Source organism: Aulonocara sp. 'chitande type north' Nkhata Bay, linkage group LG3 (genome assembly GCF_057382095.1).
Source record: "Aulonocara sp. 'chitande type north' Nkhata Bay isolate Kocher_YH1m ecotype deep benthic linkage group LG3, A_spYH_male_GT1.1, whole genome shotgun sequence".
Classification (NCBI taxonomy): Eukaryota; Metazoa; Chordata; class Actinopteri; order Cichliformes; family Cichlidae; genus Aulonocara; species Aulonocara sp. 'chitande type north' Nkhata Bay.
In genome coordinates this window covers 15,999,334-16,025,191 of record NC_141346.1, presented here as the reverse complement: position 1 = coordinate 16,025,191, position 25,858 = coordinate 15,999,334, and the positions used below count along the sequence as shown (strand labels likewise).

The 25,858-nt window shown below is 38.3% G+C and overlaps 4 protein-coding genes across 7 annotated transcripts in view; 3 read left to right on the top strand and 1 right to left on the bottom strand.

Moving 5' to 3' along the window:
• Positions 1-16,352, top strand: part of LOC147334176 (coxsackievirus and adenovirus receptor-like) — a 20,714-nt gene extending 4,362 nt beyond the window's left edge. Inside the window, exons 3-4 of the mRNA XM_086286825.1 lie at positions 14,839-15,174; positions 15,401-16,352. Of these exons, the coding sequence (XP_086142951.1) occupies positions 14,839-15,174; positions 15,401-15,567 (503 nt within the window). The 3' untranslated portion in view covers positions 15,568-16,352. The remainder of the gene's footprint in view (positions 1-14,838; positions 15,175-15,400) is intronic.
• LOC147334178 (uncharacterized) lies at positions 1,779-5,392 on the bottom strand. Its single transcript, XM_086287744.1, has 3 exons — positions 5,210-5,392; positions 4,140-4,256; positions 1,779-4,005 (listed from the first exon to the last, which is right to left on the bottom strand). The coding sequence occupies exons 1-3, from the start codon at positions 5,390-5,392 to the stop codon at positions 1,879-1,881; spliced, it is 2,427 nt and encodes an 808-aa protein (XP_086143870.1). The 3' UTR covers positions 1,779-1,878.
• Positions 5,185-10,681, top strand: LOC147334177 (uncharacterized). 4 transcript variants are annotated; one of them, XM_086286492.1, is made up of 9 exons: positions 5,185-5,680; positions 6,126-6,214; positions 6,571-6,689; positions 6,792-7,208; positions 7,292-7,517; positions 7,610-7,759; positions 8,457-8,674; positions 8,764-9,108; positions 10,004-10,681. In XM_086286492.1, the coding sequence occupies exons 2-9, from the start codon at positions 6,175-6,177 to the stop codon at positions 10,313-10,315; spliced, it is 1,827 nt and encodes a 608-aa protein (XP_086142618.1). In that variant the 5' UTR covers positions 5,185-5,680; positions 6,126-6,174; the 3' UTR covers positions 10,316-10,681. The 4 variants fall into 4 exon arrangements, with proteins under 4 accessions (XP_086142618.1, XP_086142621.1, XP_086142619.1 ...); XM_086286495.1 differs by having other exon boundaries at positions 5,185-6,214; positions 8,764-8,917; positions 8,999-9,108; XM_086286493.1 differs by having other exon boundaries at positions 5,185-6,214; positions 8,460-8,674.
• Positions 15,630-25,858, top strand: LOC147334175 (uncharacterized). Its single transcript, XM_086285891.1, has 7 exons — positions 15,630-15,741; positions 20,567-20,830; positions 20,910-21,155; positions 21,242-21,403; positions 21,549-21,650; positions 23,178-23,262; positions 25,582-25,858. Exons 1-7 carry the CDS (start codon positions 15,630-15,632, stop codon positions 25,856-25,858), a joined length of 1,248 nt encoding a protein of 415 aa, XP_086142017.1.

The following is a 25,858-nucleotide window of genomic DNA, read 5'->3' as shown; positions in this document are numbered from 1 at the left end:
TATTCTGTTCTCATCCAGATGCAGCACTAAAAGATAAAAGTAAAAAAAAAAAGTAAAAAAAAAGGCTCACTTTGCTGTTTCATTTGTATTTAAAGTATCAGAAAGTAAGTAATGAAAAACATACATGCATATTTAACTTATTTGGGTTCATTACAGACCACACAATATATTCAAGCATATTTGAAGTGTCTAAATTATTTGACAAACTGGTTCGTGTGAATGCATAGTGCACTTAAAATATGCCACCATCAGCACTGTGCACAAAGGAGGGGAGACTTTTCATCAAAGTTAACATCTGGAATAATGATCTTATGGCACATCCAGGTAAAAAGTCTAATTGAGATTTAAAAAGAAAAAAATCAAGAAAGACCAGGTCAATACCTGCTAATGAGTGCAGACAGAATAACAAAGTTTTATATTTTAACAAACAAGTTTAAAGGACAAATATCTCGAGTGGGTCGCCACAGTGTCACAGCAGTCATGACCCTCACTTTACGCCTGAACAAAATCTAAACAGGTGAGATATAAAACTATGCACTGACCACGCAGTTTAAATGAAAAGGGAAATGAGCTTTAGGGAGTAACTTTTTAAGACTTTTATAAGTAACACTTTTATAGTAACACTTTTTATATATTTTTGTGTTAAAAAAATGTACATTAAAAATAGCAATAACAATAATAATAATAATATATAACAACAACAATAATGAGTAGATTCAATGTAAACATGTTAAAATGTTCCATATTAGTGACATCTAAAGATTTCCCAAAATATGACAAAAATGTACCCCGTATCTTTTCTTCTCTTAAATGAGTTTGATCCCAAACATCACCAGCTCTGCCATCCTTCATGCTCCAACTGTTTCATGGCAGTCATTTAAACTGCATTTTCACTGCACTGCACCACTCTCTCCAACACAAGTTGACAAAGTATTTTCTTTGCAAAGACAAGAATCATTCACTGACAAAACTAGAAACATCTTGCAGAAAACATAAAAAAAAATCAAACATGACACAGAGGAAATAAGGAAGCAGAACTCAGCTATACAACATGAAATCTGGGGACTGAAGGAGAAATACAAACACAGCAAAGCTCTGGAAGAATCTTTTGCTGTCGCCAAAGCAGAGAGAGAGGCTGTTAGGCAGCAGAATGACGCTCTGTGACACGAAATTCACGAGATGGAAAGAAATATTTAGCAAAGAGATATGCCACAATGGAAGTGTCAAAAGAGATCATGAAAAGTCACCATGAGGGACTGCAGAAGGAACTCAGAGCTCCTGTTAAACCTCTCAGTGAAGCTTGAAATTGGCCATGAATGACATTAAAAGTCTGCTGCCATCTAACAGTGCACTGCAAATTATCTGGTGCTTGCCATGATTTAAAATCCTATTTTTAGACAGGCCAGATTATTTGTCTTGTTTTAAAAAAAGATTTACTTGTTTCTAAGTCTGGATTTTAGATAATAAACTTAAATTGAGAATAACCATATAATTGTGTCTATATTAGTACAGAAATCCAGAAATGGGAAGAATAACTCTTAAAATAGCCTACATTAGGTCTCTCACCAGATGTCTCTCAAAATATCACTTGTTTCAAGATAGAGTGACAAACTCAATTTGCTTGATTTAGGAAATTCACAAAAGGCACCTGTTGAAAATGTGATTTATTCAAAATCATGTCTGACTTCAAAGTTGTACATATAAGGGAAAAAAATTAACCACAATTTATGATACAAATCACATTTCAAAGACAGCTGTTTGTCACAGCATGCCAGCATTATGTGGTACAACATTGACATTGGTTTAGCGAACATTTAATGACTGTCAACTGATATCATCACAAACTACACTAAGCCAATACTTGGTGCAACCCTAATCTTAAGGGTGATTTCTATGGGAAATAATATCAGAAAGACTGTATTTGATTGGCACAAACACACTGTCCCTAAAACTAATAGAAAAGTATGAAGTATAATCAATGAGCTCATGGGCTAATTCTGTAGCTTGAGCAACAATGGGCACAGTTACTTCATATGCCAATAAGTCTTCATTTAAATTCAAAGTTTCATAGCGTTGGTACTCAAAAGCAATAAAAGATGAGTCAATCAAAAAGATATCCTTTATCAGTCCAAACACAGGGAAAGTGCCATCCACATCTGCAATAATCATGGACTTCCCAGCAATGTATTTATTGCCATTTAGAACATACCATTTCACTGAGACAACAGACTGCATGACATCTATTCCAAAAAATTCTTTAATTTTTTTCCTAACATATTCATTATTTTTAACAGCTGATACTGGCCCGGATTCCTTTTCTTTTGCAAAAATAGGATGTTCAGTGCCTATTTCATTTTGACAACACTCAAGAAATTGATTGTGGTTTGCAAGGGATTTACAAACATTTTTAAAATTTAACTTAGAAGCCCACTGTTTAAAATAGGAGTGCTTTGCCTCAAAGCGCATGCACATACTCCTTATTAAAGGTCCAAGGGATAAGATTTGACTGGGAAGATGCAACATATAATGTTGCTTAGGTATTATATTGGCTTCGGGAAAAAGTTGCTTGAACTGATACAGGTGTTCTTCAATCATACTTCTCAGTTGCAATACAGTTTGTAAAGAAATAATGGGAGCAAGAACTATTTGAACTATCATAATTAACTTTCTAATAAATACAACATACTCACTCTCCACACCATACAAAAGAAAAAGTAATATTTTTAAAAGAATTAGCATCTGTCCACAAGACTGTTTCAATTTGTTGTCGTTAGCCACTAAAGTGCCAAAGGTAATAGGACATGGTTTATCCCGTATTTCAAGAGGTGAGTAAGGAAAATTTTGAATGTCTGAATTAAACTTGTCTAATTCCAATTGTCCTGAGAGAATTAGGTGTTTTAATACAAATTTAACTTCCATTGATGCAACACCTTCAAAAATAACATGCATTATGTCCTGTGGAGTTTGTTTGATCAGGTCAAATGCAGGAACATCAACTAGTCTGCTTCTTCTATTAATTCCATAAGTAGTTTTGAGGGACGCTTTCAATAAATCTGTGCTTGCTTTATCTATTCCAAAACACTGCCTCATATGTTTCTCCAGAGTTCTTTGAACAAACTTCTTCTCCTCAAAAACACTTTGCATATCATCAAAGTTGCATTCACAGTGTCTACATTTGCTATAAGCAAAACCAATCCCTTCTTTAAAGCCAGCAATCTCATGCTGGGCTAGCGTGTCTCCGCAAATGGCTATAACAGCACCAAACAATTCAATTTCACCATTTGACATTTCAATCCTTACACCATTGTAAAGCAGTGATAGATCTTGAAGTATTCTTTTCAGTACAACATCAATACCCCACTGAGAAATGTCATTTGCTTTAGCAATAGCAAGAAGTCGTATTGCAGCTAACTTTGACCTAAATTTTGGATCAATATTTCCTAAAGTATAATAAAACATGACCAATTTGTTTGCAGAAGCATGGGACCCTAAGGGGTTACATATTTCAATTTCATCTGTGTACAGTATTAATTGCAATGCATTTGGCCTCTGAGAAAACAAGGGGTGAGATGTAAAGAGGGACCCGTCTCTAAAATCATAGAAGAATCCCTCTCTGCTTCTTTGTGGTGCAGTGTTCAACATGGTAAAGATTCTCTCATTAGTCATTAACTGCTTTAGACTTTCAATTAATGGTACATAGTAAAAACTTTTGTTCCTTATGGACATGACCCTTGAAAGACCTTGCTTTACCCAACATATCTTCTGGGATACTACTACTTCCTCTGCGTTGACTGGACAGAACATTTCCCCTATGGCTCTACTCTGTCCATATGCAATGGTGGAGAAAGGATCCATGAATTTATCAAATGTAGCCAAAGCCTCATCTTGAAGCTGAGTGGTTCCCTCGGCATTATCTTCAAACACTGTCTTCATTCTTTCCTTGAGCGTATCCAAAAGAACAGCCTGATACTGTTGCACTCCTGAGATGATATGTTTGACCGTTCTCTGTGAAAACATTTGAAACAAAAGTAACTTATTCTGCATTTATATAAAAAAATAATAATTCTGAATTCCATTATGAACAAGTAAGACATTGATTGCCTTATGTAATGTATTGATCCATTAAGACTATAACATACCTGTGATAAGTGGCACTGTTCTTGAACACTGATAGCAAAAGCTGCAGCAGATCTGGTAATATCATGTCTGGTAAAGGATGTTGTAGCAACAGCTTCTTCCTTTAGAGCAGAAAAACAAAGTTACTCCAAACTCCTGGCCAATTATAGAAATTCTTACATAACAGGTATAATCAGTTACACCTAATGATTGGTCCACTAAAAAACAAAGTGCATGACAGTGACTAGTGTTACAGTTGTGAATATTCAATATAATATAAGATAATATAATATTCATTCTTTGGAATAAAGAAAAAAGAAATGGAAAAGAAATCAAAGACAAAGAAACAATAAAAAAGGGGTTGTCCATTGTTTTGATGAGGCTAGGGATTGGATTCATGAGAATAAGATTTTATCTTTTTAAATAATGAATTTTTGTTCGCACTTAGATATTAGTTTCTTTACATGTTTGTTGTATTTATTAAATTATTTATGTATTTTTAAATCACGTAATTTAGATTTGCACTTAGAATTTATGTTAGTATTAGTATATGGATATATTTTATTGTATGCATTTATTAATTAATTTAATTTTCAAGAAAATCATTCTTATCCATGTTTTGGCAGTATTTCTGGCCAACAGATTTTTTACAGTGCTTCCAAATACTCCGTGTCTTACCTGAAACTGTAATTCCTACGAGATACCCAAATTGCTGCCACATTGAACGATTTAAGCGCGCTGAGAGTGTCTTTGATGCAAACTTCACCAGGAGACATGCCAGCCGCAGAGTGTGTGCCTTCTCCGGCTGCAGCATAGCCTGTACTATCTACACTGAACTGCTATTCTGTTTATTTATTTTTTATTTCATCCTGCAGGATGAAATTGTGATTTAAAATCCAACCATAGTGGAAATCGCTTGTAACAGTTTGAAGAACAATATCTAGCGATATAATATCGCGAGATCTCGTTAAATTTCTCTTGATTAAAAATGGAGAAAAGGATTAAAAGTAATATAGGACCAAATACGAGGAGTTAGACATAGCTAAATTTGTCATCAGAAGCCACACTACATTTTATTTAGTTTAACACTTACCGTGATCGGGCTGTCAACAACCTGAGGCTCCTGCACTTCAGGCAAAGATCCACCAGTTGATATTTCCACGGTGCTGGTTGTTGTTGCAGTACTACAGTTGGCAAAGACTGAAACACCAAAATTTTCCGATCCTAAAGAGTGGGATGTTGGGGGGGATCCTCCATCCTCTTGGTGGGCTTCCATTCGTCAAATACAGAGGGTGCGTCCGTTTAATGTGGCGAAAGAATGAGTTAAAAACTCTGAAATCTTGTTCACAGCCATCTATTCCACAGTAAACCCAAAAATCCTGCCTTCGACCATGAGCTGCATTTATGTGGCTAAGGAGCACCTTCAGAGTTAAAGAAACAAAGATAAAACAGATCATACATCTCCAGAGCGCCATGGTGAACTGTTTTCGCGCTGTAGCAATGCAGCTTTACTTTACCGCTCTCCACTGAAGGCCACAGATGAGAGTGTGGGACCATGGGAAAGGTAGGCGATTTTAAAAATATATGTATCCTTAATTATCCAATTTTTCAGGTTTAAATTACATCAGTTATATTTATTTTTAGGCAATAAGTGTTTAAGACTGAATTTATATTTTTATTTTCTTTTTTTTTACTTAAAAAAATTTAAATATAAATAATTTTCTGCATGCGCATTTTCAGTTCCTGTCGTGATGTTACTTTCACGCGGGACAAACTCTTTTCCCCTGCTTTGTTAACCATCAGGACCGTTACGAAGATCAAAATTATTTATCTAAACAAAGCGAACAGTAATTTAAGGTTGGTAACATTAAGTTGATTTGAAAAATACTATGGTACAATGGTGTTATTAAGATAAAGTCGTGTTTTGTGAGGGCTGCTGCTAGTTAGCAATCTAGCTAATGTGTTAACTTTAGCTAAATGATCTTATTTAAGCTGTAGGATATTTCCAGGTACTGTGAGTGGAGGCTTTGGAACAAACTAGAGAACTGCTGTCACGGCATGGACAAGTTTGATGATGCCATACTGTCTGTGTTGCAGGGTAAGTCTTATTTTTCAGTTATTTTGGTACGTTAGCTAAGCAGCCTTAGCATCTGTTAGCATCATTTCTGAAACTTGGAGCTAGGATTGTACTCTACTCTGAACTTTATCCACATTATAGCCTTGAGCTGTCTTTGCCTAAATAGACTTGGAACATCATTCTTGAAGACACCCAAAAATAGTTTTATTGCATTCCCAAATATTTGATAAACTGTTTTAAGTTTGACATTTTATCCTGTTAATATTACTTATTGCTAAAATACATTTACTGACAAAAAATGACCTCAATATGTTATAAGCCACGCCCAGGAAAAGAGAAATAAATATCACTTTTGAAGTTGTTTTTCTCTTTTACAGCTGCGAATATTGATGAGGAAACTTTGAGAAGCTTTACCCGGGATGACCTAAAGGATCTTTTTCCGGGCCATGAAAATTTCTTCCGTAGAAAGAAGATTTGGGATTTTATCAGCCAAAAGGTAAATACACATTATACCACTAAGAAGATGATTACTGTCCATATTGTCTAGCATTAATTTGCCTAATTGTGTATTTTTGTTTATATCCCACAACTGTTATAGTTTAAGAGTACTGACCAAGATGCCAACACTTTCCATCGAAGCGAGAGTAACCCCTTAGGCTTTGATGTGTCACAATGTCAGCCTCAAACTTCCACTCCCATTTCCTACACTGCGGACAAAAAAATGAAAATGCCAGACCCACCAGAGTATGTGGTGTATACAGATTCAGAGTTGGACATGGTGCGCAGTCAGTACTTTGCATTGCTCCACAGTGGAAAGGAAAAGGACTGTAGGATGTCGAAGGAGCTCTGTTGCAGACTTGTAAGGAACACCGTCACCAGCATGGTTGCAATCCTCCGTGCTAGTCCCATGGGGAAAGAAGTAACATACCCCTCCAAACTCGAAATGAGAGCAATGTCACAGAAGATTGTCGACTATTACCCCATGTTACGTGATGCTGACACACACATGCCATACGTAAGTCATTCTTTACCCACTACAATATCTAAAATTGAGTGAGATAATAAAAGGATGTACAAAAATATATTATTTTACCACAGCTGACCATCTACACCAAACTGTACAAACGACTCCAAAATATGAAGTCTCCAAGGAAGAGGCAGGGCTCCATGCCACAACGAGGCAGGCCCAGGAAGACTCTTTTCAGCTCAGATGACACAGACAATGGGACTGAAGGTGACCTAAGTGGTGAAGCAAGTGGTTCAAGTGACTATACCATACTTCTTGAGAGCAATGATGACCTCAGCGAGGATAACTCAAATGCAGGTGTGTACTTTGGTCTGCTGTACTAATGACTTTTGGACATCTAAAACTTCAAAGAGACCACCCATTCTGTTCATCTTCTGTTTTTTCCTCAGAGAAAGAATCCCAATTGCCGCTACCCTCCACTGTACCAACTACGTCAAACAATACTACGCTGGCTTTACCACTATTATTCAAGTCAGCCTCATGCTCTGCACCCAGGCCTGATATAGGTCCTTCAACTGCACCTCCAGATGATGTTGTTGGTAAGTCCACCATCACCCTTATCTACCTCTCAGTCTGACTGTTCCTATTACAGCTCTTTCCAAAATATGGTTGAAGCAATGAACCCCGTTCTAAGTGTTTATTCCATAAATCATAGTGGTTTGGCATTAACTCGAGTTGGTGTGTAAAATCAACATATGATAGATCCCTCATTCCAGTTTGCCAGTTAACCATAGTAAGTATTTTAACATTTTGTGTTGTAATGGGTGTTACTCAGTGCTGATTATTTACACATGTAAATCCTCATGCTGGTCACATCTATCATGCCTTATCACAGTGTTTCTGTCATAGATCAAATTACCTAAAATATTTTTATCCATCAGCTCATAATCACTGTTCACACTGATGTGAACGATATACACAGTAAACAACCTTTACCTTATTTTCACCACAGTTTTATTCACGGGCATCTTAAACTTTCGTTTTAATATTTGATTCTGTTCAAACTAACAATTAACATAAATCCATGATCATTATAAGAAAAGGACACAAAGGGAAATGATCAGGACATATAGGGTCAGTTCATTACTCAAACATATTTAACCTAAACATTAATTCTCATAAATATTATACTTAAAAACAACCATGCAACCTTACTAGAAATGACTGATTAGAAAAATCTGAATTTTGTGAAGTCTAGTTACACCATGTCTTACAATTGCTCTTTGCTTTCCCTAGCAGACCATGACAGCCTGAAGATGCAGGCAAGACATTACAAAACCTTGAGCAACATGTACAGGAAACCCAATGCAAAACCCAACCAAAGTGACGTTGCTCAAATTTTGGACCTGGAGTTTGAGGCCAGACGAGCTTTTATTGACGCAGATGTTACAAGGGAAGAAGACAGGCCTAGAAAAATACTTGAAGCATACCCGTGCTTCAAAGACATACGAAATGTAAGTTCAACTACCTTCAGTTAAATTTCTTTGCTTTCTCTGGATAGGTTTAGTTAGTTCTTGACTAACTGAGCACAACTTTGTCATAGGCGATGGATGAACTGCGTCGCATCATTGGTGGCTCCAACTGCAAATACAAAGATCAAATGAAGGGTCGATGGGCAGAGTTTTGTTCGAAGGTGCAGTTCTATGGCATTTGGAAGAAGGTCCTGAAACCTCCTCTCCCCTTGGATGTACGTGGAGGTAAGTGGCCTTTGCATACATTAAATCCATACATCAGATATGTTCGGATTGCTTTGTTGAGATACTTTTCTCCGTTCACAGTGGATTTTACTGTCACTCTCTTCAATGCACTTCCATCTCTTTTTCCTTCAAAAACTACACCACCAAAGCGGCTGGGAAGTGCCAGTGAGGCTCTCCTTCATATCCTCAAGGTGCGAACAGCTGCAATACCAGCCACTGTAACTTGTACTCTGTTTACTTGTATTGTTATTATTAATATTATTATTTTGCTTTTCCTGCTTAATAAGAGTGGATTGAAGTTCAATTCAGCAGGGATTAAATTACTCCTTAGTCAGGATTTCTTAATTGTTATTCAAAACCTACTCCAGAGAGGCAGCACAGAGCAAAAGCACATTGCAGTTAGGATACAAGTAGAAGCAGTGAAATGATATATTTAAAAAGGCCTTCAAAAACTAGAATATGTAACAAAGTTAAAAGAAATAGTTTTAAAAAACAAATGAGAAAAAAAGCACAAATAGACATGATAAAAATGCTGCAAACTAGAGAAAATTCATGCTCAGAATTAATACACAGCAAAATCTCCAGTGTTAAATTAACACTTTTGACAGTGTTATATGTTTAAAAGTAACCTAGTCAGTTTTGAAGATTAACAAAGGCTAACACTGAGCAGTGCTGATTTTCTAACACAGGAAAATAAATCAAAATGTTAGAAATATTCCAGTGTTAGAAAATCAGCACTGCTCAGTGTTAGCCTTTGTTAATCTTCAAAACTGACTAGGTTACTTTTAAACATATAACACTGTCAAAGTGTTAATTTAACACTCAACAGTGTTGTATTTAACACTCAGAGGTGTGGACCCATATAGACACTCTCTAGTGTTAATTTAACACTGGAGATTTTGCTGTGTACATTTCCAAAATTTCATATTCATGATATTTTATATTTATTTCTTCTATTCCAACAGTAAATCAGTTGGAGCATTCTAAACTGTTGATATTGCTTTTTGTGTCTTAAGCTGTTTGGATGCACAGCAACCCTTTCATTTAAAATCTTGAAGAATTTGTCCTTTTTTTGTGCTTTTCTAGCCGGGTGAAGATGCAATGCTATACCTGGAGAAGCGGCCTCTCTTTTCCCCAGTGCTGCTTTTTGATGGAACAACCAGCATTGTTGCTGTAGGAAACATACCAGTGACCACTCTCCCCTTGGAGGATTTCTGGGAAGGAATGTTGGTGTTGATGGCATATTACTACACCTTGCACTTAACATACCCAAAATGTGTTGCAACGGTCCTCTCTGTCATACAAACTGAGGTAATCACTGATGCCATCCATGATCAAGATGCCACTAGTGCATATAAGAAAGCAATAGCTGAGTGGAAGTCGTTCTTTGAGAAATAGGTGAATACCAAGCAGGATTTTATCAGGTCATTTGCAGTTTGTTTAGTTTTGTAGTACGTTTGTACAACTTTGTTCCTAATTTGCCTAGCAATGTCCTGAGAAACGGCTTTACTTATAATGCTTTACAAATGAAAGTTGTTGTTTTTTCTTAGTGACACTTTACCTGAGGCATGTAAAGTTTTAAGTCAGTAATGCCATTATTTATAACATTGTGAGACTATGTGACTGTCACAAAAGTTTAAGGCCAAAAATGTAATTTCTTTTCTCTGTTTAGGCCTTTTAAAGGGTTGATTTAGACTTTTAGGGATTGTGCAGCAGCCCTATATTGTTTAAAAAAAGGATTTTGTTCTCATGAGAGAAATAAATGTTGACATATATCACTCTTGTCCTGGTTGTGATTTCAGTAGAAGCCAAGGAGTATTCTAGGAAAAAGGTCTGTTTTAAGGTTTTTTTGCCTGGATTTAATATCGATTTGGCTCTATTTTAAGATAAGCCAACCTGAATCAAGAAACAAATTAATCATACTTCACTAATATTGAGTAGTTTTTCATAGTATTAGAACTATTTTTCTCGTTGCAGTGCATTCATTTGCTGCAAGTAAGAATTCAAAACATAAAAAAAGACTGTAATTTAGCATATTTAACTTACTTTTGGGACTTGATATCAAGTAATTTTATCTTAAATTGAGCTTTTTAAAGCTTATTTTAACCCTCTTCAATTCTCAAATGTGTTCTTTTATTTCTGGATTAAAAAATCTTATTTCAAGATTTCTTATTAAGTAAAATAAACTTGCTGCATGGACAGATAATTTCACTTGTTTTCAGTGCTTTTTGTATCAAATGTAGTATTTATTTCCTAAATATAGACTAGCCATTTTTGCAGTGTGAAATTGGGTATTACAGCATGGCAGCTGCTCTACAAATAAGAGCAATGTAACCACTTTTAAAATCCAAAAGTAGTTTCTTAGTATCACAGTTCATGAAATACATCTCACTTTCCTTTTATTCAGCAGCTGCAGTCAGTAAATATTTTGTGTGCGTTTTCTTACATTATTTATTTATAATTCTTCTTCTTCAGCCAAGAGCCCTGACCAGCAGAGCTTTAAGAGTGGTTTAATAAACAGCTTTGGGATCAAATCTACATTCACACACAGACAGAGTGGAGTGTGAGGTCGTCTCTACACATCTACCTGTGTCTTTCTAAAACAACAACTAGCATACATGGGATTTTCTTGTCAAATATCTGAGCCTACAGCCAGAGCAATCAGGAATAAGTGCTATCGGCACTAATGTCACACAGATCTAAAGTGTCTCTGTTGTTCAGTCCTGATGATCAGCGGAGTGTTCAAGGGTTTCAGAAATCCTCAACATCAAGTCTTTAAAATGAGCTTTCAGCCTTTTAGGTGCAGTGATATGATTCATATGAGTCATGTGATTTACAGGAAGTGTTGCAGGAGCTGCATGCATTGCAGACAATTTGCTGACGCTTGCTTTTTCCATGTCTTCTCTGTGGGTGTTTCTTTGTCTTCACTGTAAACAGATCTACTGAGAGACTCCTGCACTGATGTTTCATAGGACAGTCCAAACAGTCTCACTGGTTCTTCATGAAGAACAAAGATTTGCTCTCTGTGGCTCCAACACAACTTAAAGATAAATCACTGACAGATTGGAAGTTTGTCTCTACCGATCCACCCTTTTTCTTTGAAACCAGTTGAAGTTCGTTTCCTGTAACTGCAGTAAGATTACATATGTGGTTAAATGTAGGTGGTTAGGTTCTGTTCTGAGTACTAGGATGTGTCTGTTAAAACAGGATGTCAAAGTGAAATGAGTCAGTTAGATCAGCGTTGTGGCATCAGCGAGTTCTCCCACAGATTAACTTGTTACATTCTATTATTTTTTTATTGTTTACTTTTTTTTAACTGCTCATGTTAAATAAACATAAAGGATAGGTTCATCATAGTGTCCTGATACATGCTCAGTCATCCAGGTAAGGAAATCCAAAAAAGTTGACTTCAGTCGTCAGTGGCCTGAAGAAGTCACTTGGATGAGTGATGATATTTTTCTCCAAATGAAAACTTTACGTCCAGATGAACAGAATCAACTTCCTGGGACTTTATCAGGTTTTTCTTGACCTACAGAAAGAGCAGATGGATTATACCAACCTCACACTTTTTTATCTTTGTATGGATTTTTTTTTCCATCCTGATGATCAGAAGAGAGTTTGAGGATTTAACAGGTCTCCATACAACAACAGTAAGTGTTTGCTGTGTTTTTCTAAAATCATTTTCAGTCTTTTAGGTAAAAAGTTTCAGTTGTCATGGTTACAGTTCAGTTAACATCACGCATAAAAAATGTTTTAACAGAAAAACTGTTTAAAAAAAGAGTCAGACTTTTAGATGAAACTAAGAGTCAGATCAGCAGAAATGTAGAAAATGGAAATGTCTGCTGTAACTACGTCACTCTGCTCCACTTTGATGTTTGTCATGTTTGTCTGTGCAGCTGAGATGAGTGTCACTCTGATTAAATAGTTAACAATATTCCTCAAAGACTTATTTTCATATTGATTCAGTTTGTCTGTGTGTGAAGGAGACACAAGGCTGGGTGGGGTCTGTGTGGACCTAATGTCTGTTGGTGTAATCCAGCTGTGACAGAGGCAAAGAAGTGTAATGTGTGTGTCAGTGTGATGTCATTACACAGCTACAAAGCTGGTTGGGGCAGGAGACTGAAGCTGTGAGCCTGAAACTTACTGTCAGAAACAAACATCTGCTTCAAAGACTGGAACACAAACTGTTCATACATGACGACTGACACATGAGAGGTTCTGATTAGTTCTGTGGAGATTGTTCAAGATCTGAACACTAAAACTTTCTTTCAACTATGTCGCTTATTTCCAAATGTCCTACGGTGCGCCCCGTCATTATGTCACTCTGACGCGGCTTCTGTTTTAGAAGTCGGGTGTGTCTGGCTGGTTGAAAGAAAACGTTCTTTTTTTTTTACATTTTAAACTAAAATTTAAACTAATATAGTTAGATTTTAACCCAGGTTCTGCCAGTGAAAATACCAACAGACTCAGACATTTAGAACAAACTAAATCAGAACAGTGATAACACGGAAATGTTTGCTGTGACTGCATTGGTGTTCTCGACTTTGCTGTTTGTTTTTGTTTTGTTTGTCTCTGCAGGTGAGGTTTTATAATTTACTGTTATACAATATTTTCTTGTGTGATAAACAGTTTGCAGTAGAGTCATTATCATATGAGTTCAGTTTGTTCGTATGTGAAGAGACTGGGTGGACTCACTCAGTCTGATAAAGTCTCTTTCTTGTATATTATGCATGTTAAATTCACTTTTAAAGACATTATTTCATTTATACTCTTTGAAATCACCTCTTTTTGGTGCTTCACACTTTTTTTTCTGGCTGCCTGCTGTTCTATCTATCTATGTGTCTGTACGACACAAAATGGTGGATCGAGCAGTTGAGATCTGCAACTTTTGGCTTTATTTAAACCTTAAATTAAAACTAAAGGAGTCAGGTTGTCAGATTTTATTATCCGCTGAAAACACCAAAAATGGTTTTATATATATATATATATACATATGTATAAAGCGATCTAAGTGTCAGCTTAGCAGAACTCGAGAACACGGAAATGTCTACTCCAACTGCGTCACTCTGCTCGATGCTTAACAGCTAGAAACTTTCCATCTGAGATAGGAAAAGTGTCTTAGAAATGAGTCCCATAATAATCAGTATTGCAGATTTGTTTTCTTTGTGTTCAGGCTGTGATCAGCTGACCTGCTGCTGCTTCTGATGCTTTTCTGCTCTTTGCTGATTTTAACAGCTACAATCTGCAACATATAAGCAGGAGTTACAGGAGCCATCATGGCTGCTTTCTGATGTGCATGTACAGAATATTTAGTCAATGCAGTGTTTTCAGGGGAAAAACTTTTAATGATTAAGTGATTCTGTCCTGTCCTGTAGGACCTATGAATACAGAAATTATTGTTTTCATTTGCTCTCTCCCTCTCTTTCTCTTTCTCTTTCTCTTTCTCTTTCTCTCTCTCTCACACACACACACACACACACACACACACACACACACACACACACACACACACACACACACACACAAACACACTTTAATCCAAACTACCCACAAACACTTTGTGTGTTTGCTTGTATTTGTTGATCTGTTTGAAATGTTTAATTTAAAATTAGCAGGTACTTGAAAAAAAAATGCTCCAATCATTTATGAATTTCCCATCGTGTGGCACACTTGGTACAGTCCAATCAGCACTTCCTCTATTTTTTGTGTTTTGCTTTCTGGAGCTTTTTTTTTTTTTGTTCAACGGACCAGTAAAAGAAATCATTTTTATATAGTTTTGATCAGTAAGTTTTGCAATATACTGTACTTTTATACTTTTATAAACATTGACAGATAATATTGTTTCTGATTGACTGCTGTAGAAGTCAACAGTTGTACTTTGACCTTTAACCTCTCTGCTCTGTGCTGTTTTCCTCTTTCAGGCCAGAAAATCATCACAGCTGAATCTGGACAGGATGTCACTCTGACATGTCGAGCTCCAAACAACAACAACATAGTGGTAAAGTGGAGCAGAGCTGACCCGGGAGATGAATATGTTCTTTTGTATCGGGATGATCTGTTTGTTCCAGACGACCAGCATCCATCATTTGAGAACCGGGTGGATCTGCAGGACAGACAGATGAAGGATGGAGACGTGTCTTTGATTCTGAAGGATGTGACGAGTAATGACACTGGAACATACGAGTGTCGTGTCGTCCAGGAAGTGGGAGGACCTATGACTCTAATCAACAGCACCGACCTGGTTGTCATTCCTCCAGGTGAGTGAGTAGAGCTGAGTGTGTGTGTGATCAGAGGTGAAGCTGCTTCCTGGTTGTTGATGTTTGCTTCTAAAGATGTTGTTGATGAGACTTTGTAGAAAGCAGCTGGTCTGAGTGATGTGATCAGAGTGCAGTAGATAATGTCTGACAGCAGTTTGATTCTGTTCTGTTCTTCACTCATCACCTACCTGACAGCTGACACCTCACACCTGTTTCTCACCTGCAGGTCAGACAGGAGGAGACACAGAGGATGGAGGGAAGGAGGATGGAGGAAAGAAGGATGGATCTGTTGGACTGATCGCTGGTCTTTCAGTTTCTGCTGTGTTTATTACTATTGCTGTTGGTTGTTTTTTGATCTACAATAAAAATAAACAACAGCAGAGTCAGGATTAATTCCAGCCTGCTGTTGGACTGTAACCTGTTTGAAATGTCAGCTTACCTGTGATTTCTTTGAAATGTCTCAGAGTTTTTCTCCTGCTGCTGTTCAGACTCTCAGACTGTCAGTGAACATTCAGGTACAGACAGATGATCTGATCATCCAGGGGCCTGTTCTTTGTACCTCGCTAAGTAAGGTAGCTGGATTTGATTGTTGACGATCTCGCGTGATCTTGGATCGTTCGGTTCTCCGAAGCTCATCCGGGACTTGCTGTCATAGCAACAGATCCGTAAGCGTAAACCTGCTCGGGAGCAGGTTTACTTTATGTAAACAGGATTAGATCGCGGCGTATATTGCGGGATAGACAGGATCCTTTAGCTCAGCGCAACAGTGTGCTCATAGAGAGATATCGATTTTCCCGTGAGGGTATTATTCACTTAACCAGGAGGGGGTGCAAGACCACCACCTGTCTTTTTTTGCTCTGCCCTTTTCTTGGTTGCTGTTATGAACAAACAAACAGATTATTTCAGGGTCTCTTTCCAAGAGACGAAAAGCAATATAAGTGATAAATATTACCATTCTGTAGAATATTCTTATATTCCACTTTTACTTGTTCCCATGTTCTAGTGGGTCCTGTCGTGGCTCTAATGTGAAAGAGGATATAATGTAATATAATATAATATAGTGTGATATGATAAATCTACGGCGCAATATGGCAGCCTGGCTTCTGTCAGTCTGCCCCAGGGCAGCTGTGGCTACAACTGTAGCTTGCCTCCACCAGTGTGTGAATGTGAGAGTGACTGAATAGTGGCATTGTCATGCGCTTTGGGTGCCTTGAAAAGCGCTATATCAATCCAATCCATTATTATTGTTATTATTAAATTACTTACGAGTTTAATTTGTCAGCAACTTTCTGCCAGCCCTCTCTCCTTGCTTTTGCAGCCTTTTCCCTTGCGTTTTAATTAAACTCTGAAACTCCTGAAATCCCTCACTCAGGAGTTCTTGCTCTGCTGCCGAAAAATACCGAGCGCGCTCCTTCGACATTTGCGCCGACCAATCAGAGGGTTGCCGATCAATGTTTCTACTCTCGATGCGTAGCCCCTTTTACGACACCCAGTGATCTCACATTACTTCATCCAGCTGTACTAATCGTCAACAGCAGGTGTGTTCGGGGAACCGGATTAGCGAGCTCAAAGTTAGCGCGATGATTTGATCTTGGATGTAGTAAGCGACGTACGAAGAACGGGCCCCAGGAGACAGACATTGGTTTGATGATAAATTTCTCTGATTATCATCAAACCTGTTCAGACTGTGTCAGTGCGTCTCTGTGCTGTCTGTCAGAGACTCTGTGAAATACAGTGTTTGTTCATCTTCACAGTCACCTCTTCTGTGGAAACATTTCGGAAAGCTCTACCTTCCCCCTCAGACACTTTATTTTTTTTTTGTTTGTTTTTTACCTGGCAGGGGCGGATCTAGAAGGGTGGCATGGGGTGGCAAGTGCCACCCCAGTTTTCCATATGACAGTGTTGTTTATTGAAATAAGATAGCATTAACACTTTGAGCGTAGTTACAGTCAACAGTGAATATAAATGCTAAAACTGAATATATTGCATAGTGTTTTTTCTAAGGACAGCGCGAAAACAGTAAAGAAAGAAAAAAAAAGCCACCTCTTTCCTATTGGTGGAAAAATGCGCCATGTCGACCATTTTTTTTTAAAAAGTCAACACGTGGGATTTGGTTGTTTAGGAAGAGGGAAAGTTTTTGGAGCGACGGTAACGGCAGCGAGACAGAGCGAGGGAGGGAGAGAGTTTTTAGATGTGGGAGATTTGTGACGTTTAGTGTGGAGTGTATACTTAGTGTGTTGTGTAGTCGTTATTTTGTTTTGTGTGTCACTGAGGGCACTAATGAATGTCACTAAGGCACATTTGCAATGTAAACACTGAGTAGAAAGTTTTATGATACACCTCCTGTTGTCAGGCCTGCAGGTTTAATACTCAATACTTGAAATGTGCAATTCACTTGTATTTTTATTTTTATTCCTATTTATTCTATTTATCCCCTTCGTATATTTTATTTATATTGTCTCTGTATTTATATATATATGTGTGTGTGTGTGTGTGTGTGTGTGTGTATATATATATATATATATATATATATATATATATATATATATATATATATATATATATATAATATTCTGTAACTCTGTAACTTCTGTCGGTGCTGTGCTTTTTTGGAAATTGAATTTCCCAGAGGAACCCACCCGAGGGATTAATAAAGTTCTATCTAATCTAATCTAATCTAATCTTATCCCTGTGCTGTTCTGTCTTTTGGTGGACAAACTTTTTTTACTGGCACACATCACTTGTGGGGCATCTTATTGTGACACCTGATTGTTCTCTCATTTTAGTTTTAGTAATATTTTTAAGTGGTTGTAGAAAATGAAAAAAAAATTGCAGGTGTATTGGCTGCATTTTTAGATAAATAGTTGTATATGTTTACAAAATGTACAATTTATATTTGCAGTTCAAGTTATAAAAATTTACTCAACATGTCTGTGTGGTTTTTTACAGTAAAAAAATACTACTAGGATTTTAAGTTCTTTGTGTGATTTCAGATCAGTAACACTAATGCAGTATGTCAGTGAAAAAAAAAACAACTAAATTCAGTTGAGCTGAAAAGAATGAAAGGCAAGGGAAAAAATAAAATGAAACAATTTGAGGGTGAAATACAAACGTAAACTCAAAAGGAGTCAGAAATGGTCAGTTGTATTTCAGACCTCAGAGGGTTAATCCAACAAATCATGAAAATTTTGGTTTAAATTTTTGTTTATGACAGTGCAGATTTCTGACATTTTGTGTAATTTAAGCTGTAACAATGTGACTGTTTTCTAACAAAAAACAGTGAAACTTAAGTTAGACTCGTGTTTGTAAATGATACACCCCATGTTGTGTAGCTTTCTGGATTTTATACTTATTGGGCTACATATTTATTATACAGGCTATAGAGTACATAGAATCAAAACTCACATGTTTTATGTAACTAAAGTGTGTAATTATGTGGGCTACAGACAATAATTACGTTATAGACTATATTTATATGAAAAACATGTATAATTACTGCATTTGAATCATTATAACCACATGTAACCACCTGCATATGTGTTTGAAAAAAAGGCTTTTATTTTGCCACCCCATTTGATTTCTTTGCCACCCTCATGCCACCCTAAGACAATTTCTCTAGATCCGCCCCTGGAGGGAACTACTTCCTCGTACACCTTTCATAATCATGTGTGAAATACGGCTGTATAAATGTGTCGCAGCCCATTGGCGTGCACACTCACAACAATGGTTGAGCATAAATGGAGTGGACATATTTTTCCTCTAAAGAGGAGGAGAGGACTGCATTATTAAGTGATAAGAACAAGTAATCTGATGTCCTGTAATCATTATGATGCTATAATTTGAGACAAAATAAAAGATACAATGAATAAAATACATTTTTGTACAGAGTATCGAATCAGTATCGTTGATACCACCCTGAACTCTTTGAGGCCTTTTTTCTTTTTTCTCTTCTGTTGCTATTTATTATAGTAGACTTATATGTTCAGTACTTATGCTTTACTATTTCTGCATTTTGTTAACCTGAATTACACATAGGCCTGTGTGTTTAACACAGGTTTGGAAGGAGAAGCTAAACCTGTTAATGTTAAACCTGCATTCTTTCTAATGACCAGCAGGGGGAGACTCTGTTCTTTTACACGTGATTGCAGTGAAAGAACAGAGCCACTGCAGTTCATCAATCACATGCATCGTGTAATCTTTCCATTTTTCCTTGTGGGCAAAGATCTGATCTGAACCCACTTATTTAGGTTTAGTCACTGAAAACTAGATTTTAAGATCAGGCAGGAACATTGTTTCTTTGGCACTGATGTCTCAGCATACGAATGATACTATGATGAGCAGTCAGACAGCAGCCTTCATGTAACGTGTAACACATTACTGCACTCCCTGGTTTGATTTGTATCTTAGCTTTCAATTTAAAGCTTTCAGGAACAAGTTTTTGGCTTAAGATTTTTTAAAAAGAACAAAAACAAAAATGATAAAAAAAATTGGAAAAAAAGGCTGTTTGTTAATAGTTAAATTTGTTTTGGATAATTGGATAAATTGTGTCCTTCCATGAAGAATAGTCAGTCCTCCACCATGCCTGTATTTCAACCAATAGAAAGCTGGTGCTCAGAGGAAGAGGGCGGGCTTTACTTGGTGTCAGTGAAATGAAAAAAAGCTCAAATGAGTGAGAAGGACGATGAAGGAAACATCTGTGCTGTGTCTGCTCTGTAAGTAGAATCTCTGTGTTTGTTTGAATTCTTGTACTTTGACTGTCTGCTCTCCTGATAACTGATGATGGAGGAGAAGACATGAAAAACAAATCAGGCTGAATTCAAGTTCAAACACCACGAGGACCAACTGCAGGTCTGAACTGACTCTTTATCTTTGCTCAGGAGTTGAGGAAACACAGCAGGCAGTGAAAAGATCAAATCATTCACTCATATCAACACAGCTGCACAGTTGACACATGACCTTGTGGGATTTACTTTTTCAGTCGCTTGTTGTCCAAACTTTATTGAAATATGTTGCTGGCATCAAACTGAAAATTAGCAGATTAATCAGAGAGATGAGTTTGTGTGTTTGTCAGCTGTTTGTGTGGAGTTGTTCTTTATGTTCACCTCAAATCAACCTGAGTGTCATTTCTCTTTAGTTCTGATCTCACTGCTGAGCTGCACAACAAACCAAGGTCAGTAACTTTCTTCTGTCACAGTTTAAACCTGAGAAATGCTCACTGATATGACCTGATTGGGTTCATGTTTCACAATGTAAAGTCTAACAGATCATCAGTTTCACATATGAATGAAATTATTTATTTAACATATTTATTTAACAAAACACCTTTTACGTCATTCTGTTGTTTTTGACAAAAGTCTAACAGATCATCAGTTTTTCATTTTAACCCTCACAGCTCGTCTGACTGTGAGTCCCAGCAGCTCTCAGATCTTTAAAGGAGACTTTGTGTCTCTGAGCTGTGAGGAGGACGACAGCTCTGCTGGATGGACTCTGAGGAGAAACACAAGCACACACACCAGGACTCAGTGTGGAGATGGGTTTGGAGAATCAGCTGGTTCTTCCTGTACCTTCAACCACATCGTCTTAGTAGACAGTGGAGTTTACTGGTGTGAGTCCAGAGAGGGTCCCATCAGTAACATGGTTAACCTGACAGTCACTGGTAAGCTGAGTGTGTGGAGTTAGTGTTGATGAAGCTGTGTGTAAATGGATGAAATGCTGTAGTTTGTCTCTGTGTTGAGGTGGATCAGTGATCCTGCAGAGTCCTGTCCTCCCTGTGATGGAGGGAGATGACGTCACTCTGCTCTGTAAAACAAAGACCACTCCCTCCAACCTCCCAGCTGCTTTCTATAAAGATGGCTCCCTCATCAGGAAGCAGCCTACAGGTCACATGACCATCCAGCATGTTTCCAGGTCTGATGAAGGCCTCTACAAGTGTGACATCAGCGGTCATGGAGAGTCTCCATCCAGCTGGATCACTGTCACAGGTGACACACTCACCTGTCTGTGTTTCTGCAGCTTTCAACATTCACAATGTGACGACAACTTAATGACTGTGTTTGCTTTGTTTTAGACGAACACACCACCACACCTCCACCTACATCCACACCTCCACCTACATCCACCTCTCCTCCTGTTCTCTCTGCGTTATCATGTGTTGGATTAGTCTGTGTTGTGGTTCTACTGGTGTTACTGGTTCTGTTGGTGAGACGATGTGTTCACAGGAAACCTGAAGGTGAGACTCAGACTTCCTCATTTTTCACGTCTGAGTTTGTTTAGTAGAATAAAGTTCACATTTATTATGACCACAGTAACAATTTAAGTTTAATCTCTGTTTAAATATTTAATTTAGATTTTTTTTTCATTTTTGAAAATTTCAGAATATCATAAAGATGTTTTAGAAGATGAAATCATCACTCATGTCATGTACGACACCATCAAGATATCAAATCAGCAGCAGCAGCCAATCAGACAACAGAGAGGTAATATTATGTCGAGGAGGATGTTTTCAAAATTTCTGCTTAGTTGTCGGATTTTCTTCTAAGAGTGTTTCTGTGTAGCTTTACAGTTTGGGGATATTTACAGAAAATATGAGTGAAGAATTTAATGGACCTGCAAATGTGTGACCTTTTTGTGCATTATGAGTATAGTTTGGTATGAAATGGGTACGAGAACATTTTCTCAATCATGTTTTTAACAGTGGTTAACTGAAGCTAACAGCTCTGCAGTCGTCCAGCATCCTGTTTCTGATAGAAAGAAAACACTTCAGCTGCAGGTGTTTCAACACAGAGCTGTTCATTGTTTATCTGAAAAAAAATCTGTTCTGTCTCTGTTTCAATACCAGAGGTGGCAAAAGTACAGATATTTTTTATCTAAGTAGAAAATATCTGTACACTGAACCTCACACGGTGGTTCAGGGTGGGGAAAATCCCATCAGTAGGCTATGATCTGCTGCCCTGAGGTTTCCTGTTCTCTGTAAATTGAATTCAACAAGTTGTGAGCAGATGTTTCAAACGCTATCTTGACTGATTTCCGTCCAATACACTTACAGTACACTGTGTACACACTGTCCTTATACTAGACTGGATAAAGTTAGTGTGAAGGTGAAATTTAGTAAATGAATGTCAGTGTCATCAGCTTAGTTTCAAATTGGTCTCTGCTACATTTGATGTAAGCTAACTCTGACCATGAAATCACAACCACTGTGCAGCAGTCACACACTAAATCCATCACAATGTGACAAACCTAAACTGCAGATTGTTTTCAAGGAAGTTTTTGAATAAAACATAACACATATTTTTAACTCTAAGCTCTCTTCTTCCTCTCCTTTCCTCTATTCTCATCTTTCTCCATCTCTGAGTGACGTTAGCTCTCTTTCTTTTCAGTCCCTGTGAGCTGCTAATGGTCCCAAAGCCGGACCTTTAGCTAGCAACACACTGTGAGACAAACTGCACACAAACAGTTTGTGTGTTTGCTGATGTTTATTAAGTTGATAGACATGTTGCATTTGAAATTACCTGCTTCTGAAACAACGTTACTCCCTTTATGCTCATTCCCCTTTTCGAGGGCTAGCTAGATACTAAAGCAAGCAACCAGAATCTATGAACATTAGCATTCATTTTAGTGCTGTGCAGAAAAAAAAGAAAAACATTCATCTTCCTGAAGATTCTAATTAACATGAGCCTTCTCTGTACCTGATTGTAACTAAGGCTGAATAGCAGCCTTAATGCTGTGATGTTTGCTTTGTGCTCCATGGTGAAATACATCAGTCAGCATTTACGGCGCTATGACAGCTTTGTGGTCGTCCTGTGTCAAAGAAACCTTCATGTGTACAACTGTTTCACAGCAGATGAGTTCAGATAAGAAAACAGCCATAGTTGTTATCGCTTAATCTCTTTACTGTGCCACTTTACAAAAAAGAAGAATGTTTTGCAATAGCTTTAGTGCAATAACATAAAAGCAATGCAGTTGTTGTGCGTGCAGCAATTTAGATGTGTTTCATTCTACAGAGACGGATTCAGTGGTAGTCTACCCAGGAGGGAGAACTGAAGACATCAGTTATGGCCAGACAGCCATCAGAACGAAGAGTCCCAGGTACAGCTGCTCTTTATCTTTAACTTAGGACAGAAACAAGCTAGCTGCTCATCCTGTTGCCATGCTAAGCTAACCACATCCTGGCTCAACCTCAAACCGCATCCCAGTTCACACTTAATCAGTCTGAACTGGGAATGTTTGTGATGCAGAGAGGTGGAGACTGGAGGTCTTGATTAAACTACAAAGCTTGTAATCATGTTTCCTGTTGTTTTTACTGTGTATGTTTGTGTTCAGACTTTAAACCAGAGCCAGACGTCGTCTACTGTTCACTGAAGTAGTCCACCAGTCCAACCACTAACGTCCAGCTGCTGGTCTCTAACTGGTTCATCCCAGCACCTCAGACTAGAGGACATCCACATGTTACAGAGATTTTTATAAGTATTTTCATCTTGGTTGAAAAAGCTAAAAATCACCAAACAAAGCTTTTTTGTGTTTCCTGGATTTCTGCAACATCAACAAATTTTCGCTCTCACTTGCATTTCTCACGTGGGTCTCTGGGTTTCTAAAATACGTCCTGTGGAAATTTTGATTTGTTGCTGTTTTGCTGTGGCTAACCGACACCCACCTGTCTGCAGAATACAGCGAAAACCAAAGAGCTGCAAACAAAAAAACAGGATCATCATGCTTTGGTTAGAACAGCTTCAATACAGTAAAGGTGTCTGTTTGATGTCGAAGACTTTTTTCTCACCTTGAAACCAACCAGCAGCAGCTGACACAGAAATTTTTTTTACAGAGCTGAATGGTTTTGGTTTCTGATAAACTTGAAGCTCATGAATTTGTGACTCTGACGACTTCTTGACTTTTGTCACATGTATTTTAAACTAATTTTAATATTGAACAAAGATAACCCAAACCTGGAGTGTTTGTTAACCTTCTGACAAATGTAAAAAAGAAAAATAAAGACAGAAATGAGATACCAGTGTGTGTTTTCGTTTGTTCCATTTTTATTATTTTATTTTCGAAATTTATGAACAATTTTTTTTTTAATCCTGAAGGAAAATGTCCCATCATCTGTTTGTACCAAGCTGAAACATGCTTGGATTGTGCAGCAGAACACTGATCTGAAACACACCAGGAGGTCCATCTCTGCCCAGCCTCAGGCTTCAACAGGACTTAGGAGGCCAGGGACGACCTGAGCCGCCCCAGTGTTTTGGCGCTGGATCACCGCATCTGATTGCTGGTTAGGGACTCTGTCTCCCGTCTTTCAGCCCTGTTAACTCACCACTGGACACCTGCCCTCCAGAGGGGCTCTTCATTCCTGTCCTTTTCAGTGGACAGGTTCTCATACACTTTTGAAGTGTGAGATGGAAAATTTGACTTATTTGGCTGTGGCTACCTAATACACATTTTCTGAATGCAGAAAACAAAGAATAAACAAAGTGCACTGAGATGCTTGAGAAGAGGAAATGTGTGTTTGAGAATGCATAGTTTTTATTTCTGAATAACAGGACATGTAATTTTGCTTTCGTGGTGGAAGTGTTTGCATGATATTTATTGTTTCCTCATCTCACCTCTGTTCTTTCTTCAAAATTATCCAGCGCAATGTTTGATTCTGTCCTCATGATGGCACTGTTGCTTCATTATTAAAATTGTAGGACTGCAGAGGTATAACAGTGTTTTAGAAGTGAACTGCACAGCCCCAAGTATTCATCCAAGTCATTGGATCCAAGTGTTCCAATCACTTCCATAGTGACAGGAGTGTAAAACTTCCTCTCTACTAAATATTCCACAGTCAGCTGTTAGTGGTGTTATTACAAAGTGGAAGATTCTGGAAATGACAGCAACTTAGCCATGATGAAGTTTGCCATATAAAATCATGGAATGGGGTCAGCACAAACTTTCTGCAGAGTCAGTTGCTACACAGCAACAAGCTAGCAGCTGCATGCAAGCCTCACCAAACTCAGTGAATGGATCATATGCAGTGGTGTAAAGGATGCCACCAGTGGACTTATTGTTACTGTTATGGTGCTCTATAATAATAACACCACAAAAACAGACAGGAGAATGAGCTTTAGGAGTCCATGCACATTTAAAGAGTGTGCATGGACTCTGGGGTCAGCTCCCTCGCTGACCCCAGTAGGCACCCCCACACTCTGGAACCCACCAGGGCAAGGGGGCCCAGGCCCAGGCCCATCCGAACCAGGGCCCGTAGCAGCAGCACCGCCCAGCCCCACAGAGTCCGGGGCAGCCCACCCGACTCCACCCCAGAGAAAACTGCACCCACCCCATCATCCAATCATCTCCCAAACTACACAAGACAATAGACACCCAGGTTGAGTTCATTCTCCACCTCTCCTATATCTCTCCCCCCACCTGCAGAGTGAGCTCCTGTAGTGAGGAGACCACCTGCAAAGATATAACAACCTACCCACCAGTTAGAGAGCCCCTTAGTTCGGCCGATGCACCAGAGGTCCCCTGCACTGGGGCTGAGCCCCCCTGCACCCACCCGCCCACTGCTCCGGCGACACAACAGCCAGGACCCAAGCCCCCAAGGCCCAGCCAGCACCCCAGGCCGGGGGCGGAGCACCCCCAGACCCTCAAGCCTCCACGCCCGTCCCGGACCCACCCAGGGGCAGCCAGGCTACCAGGCCAGTAA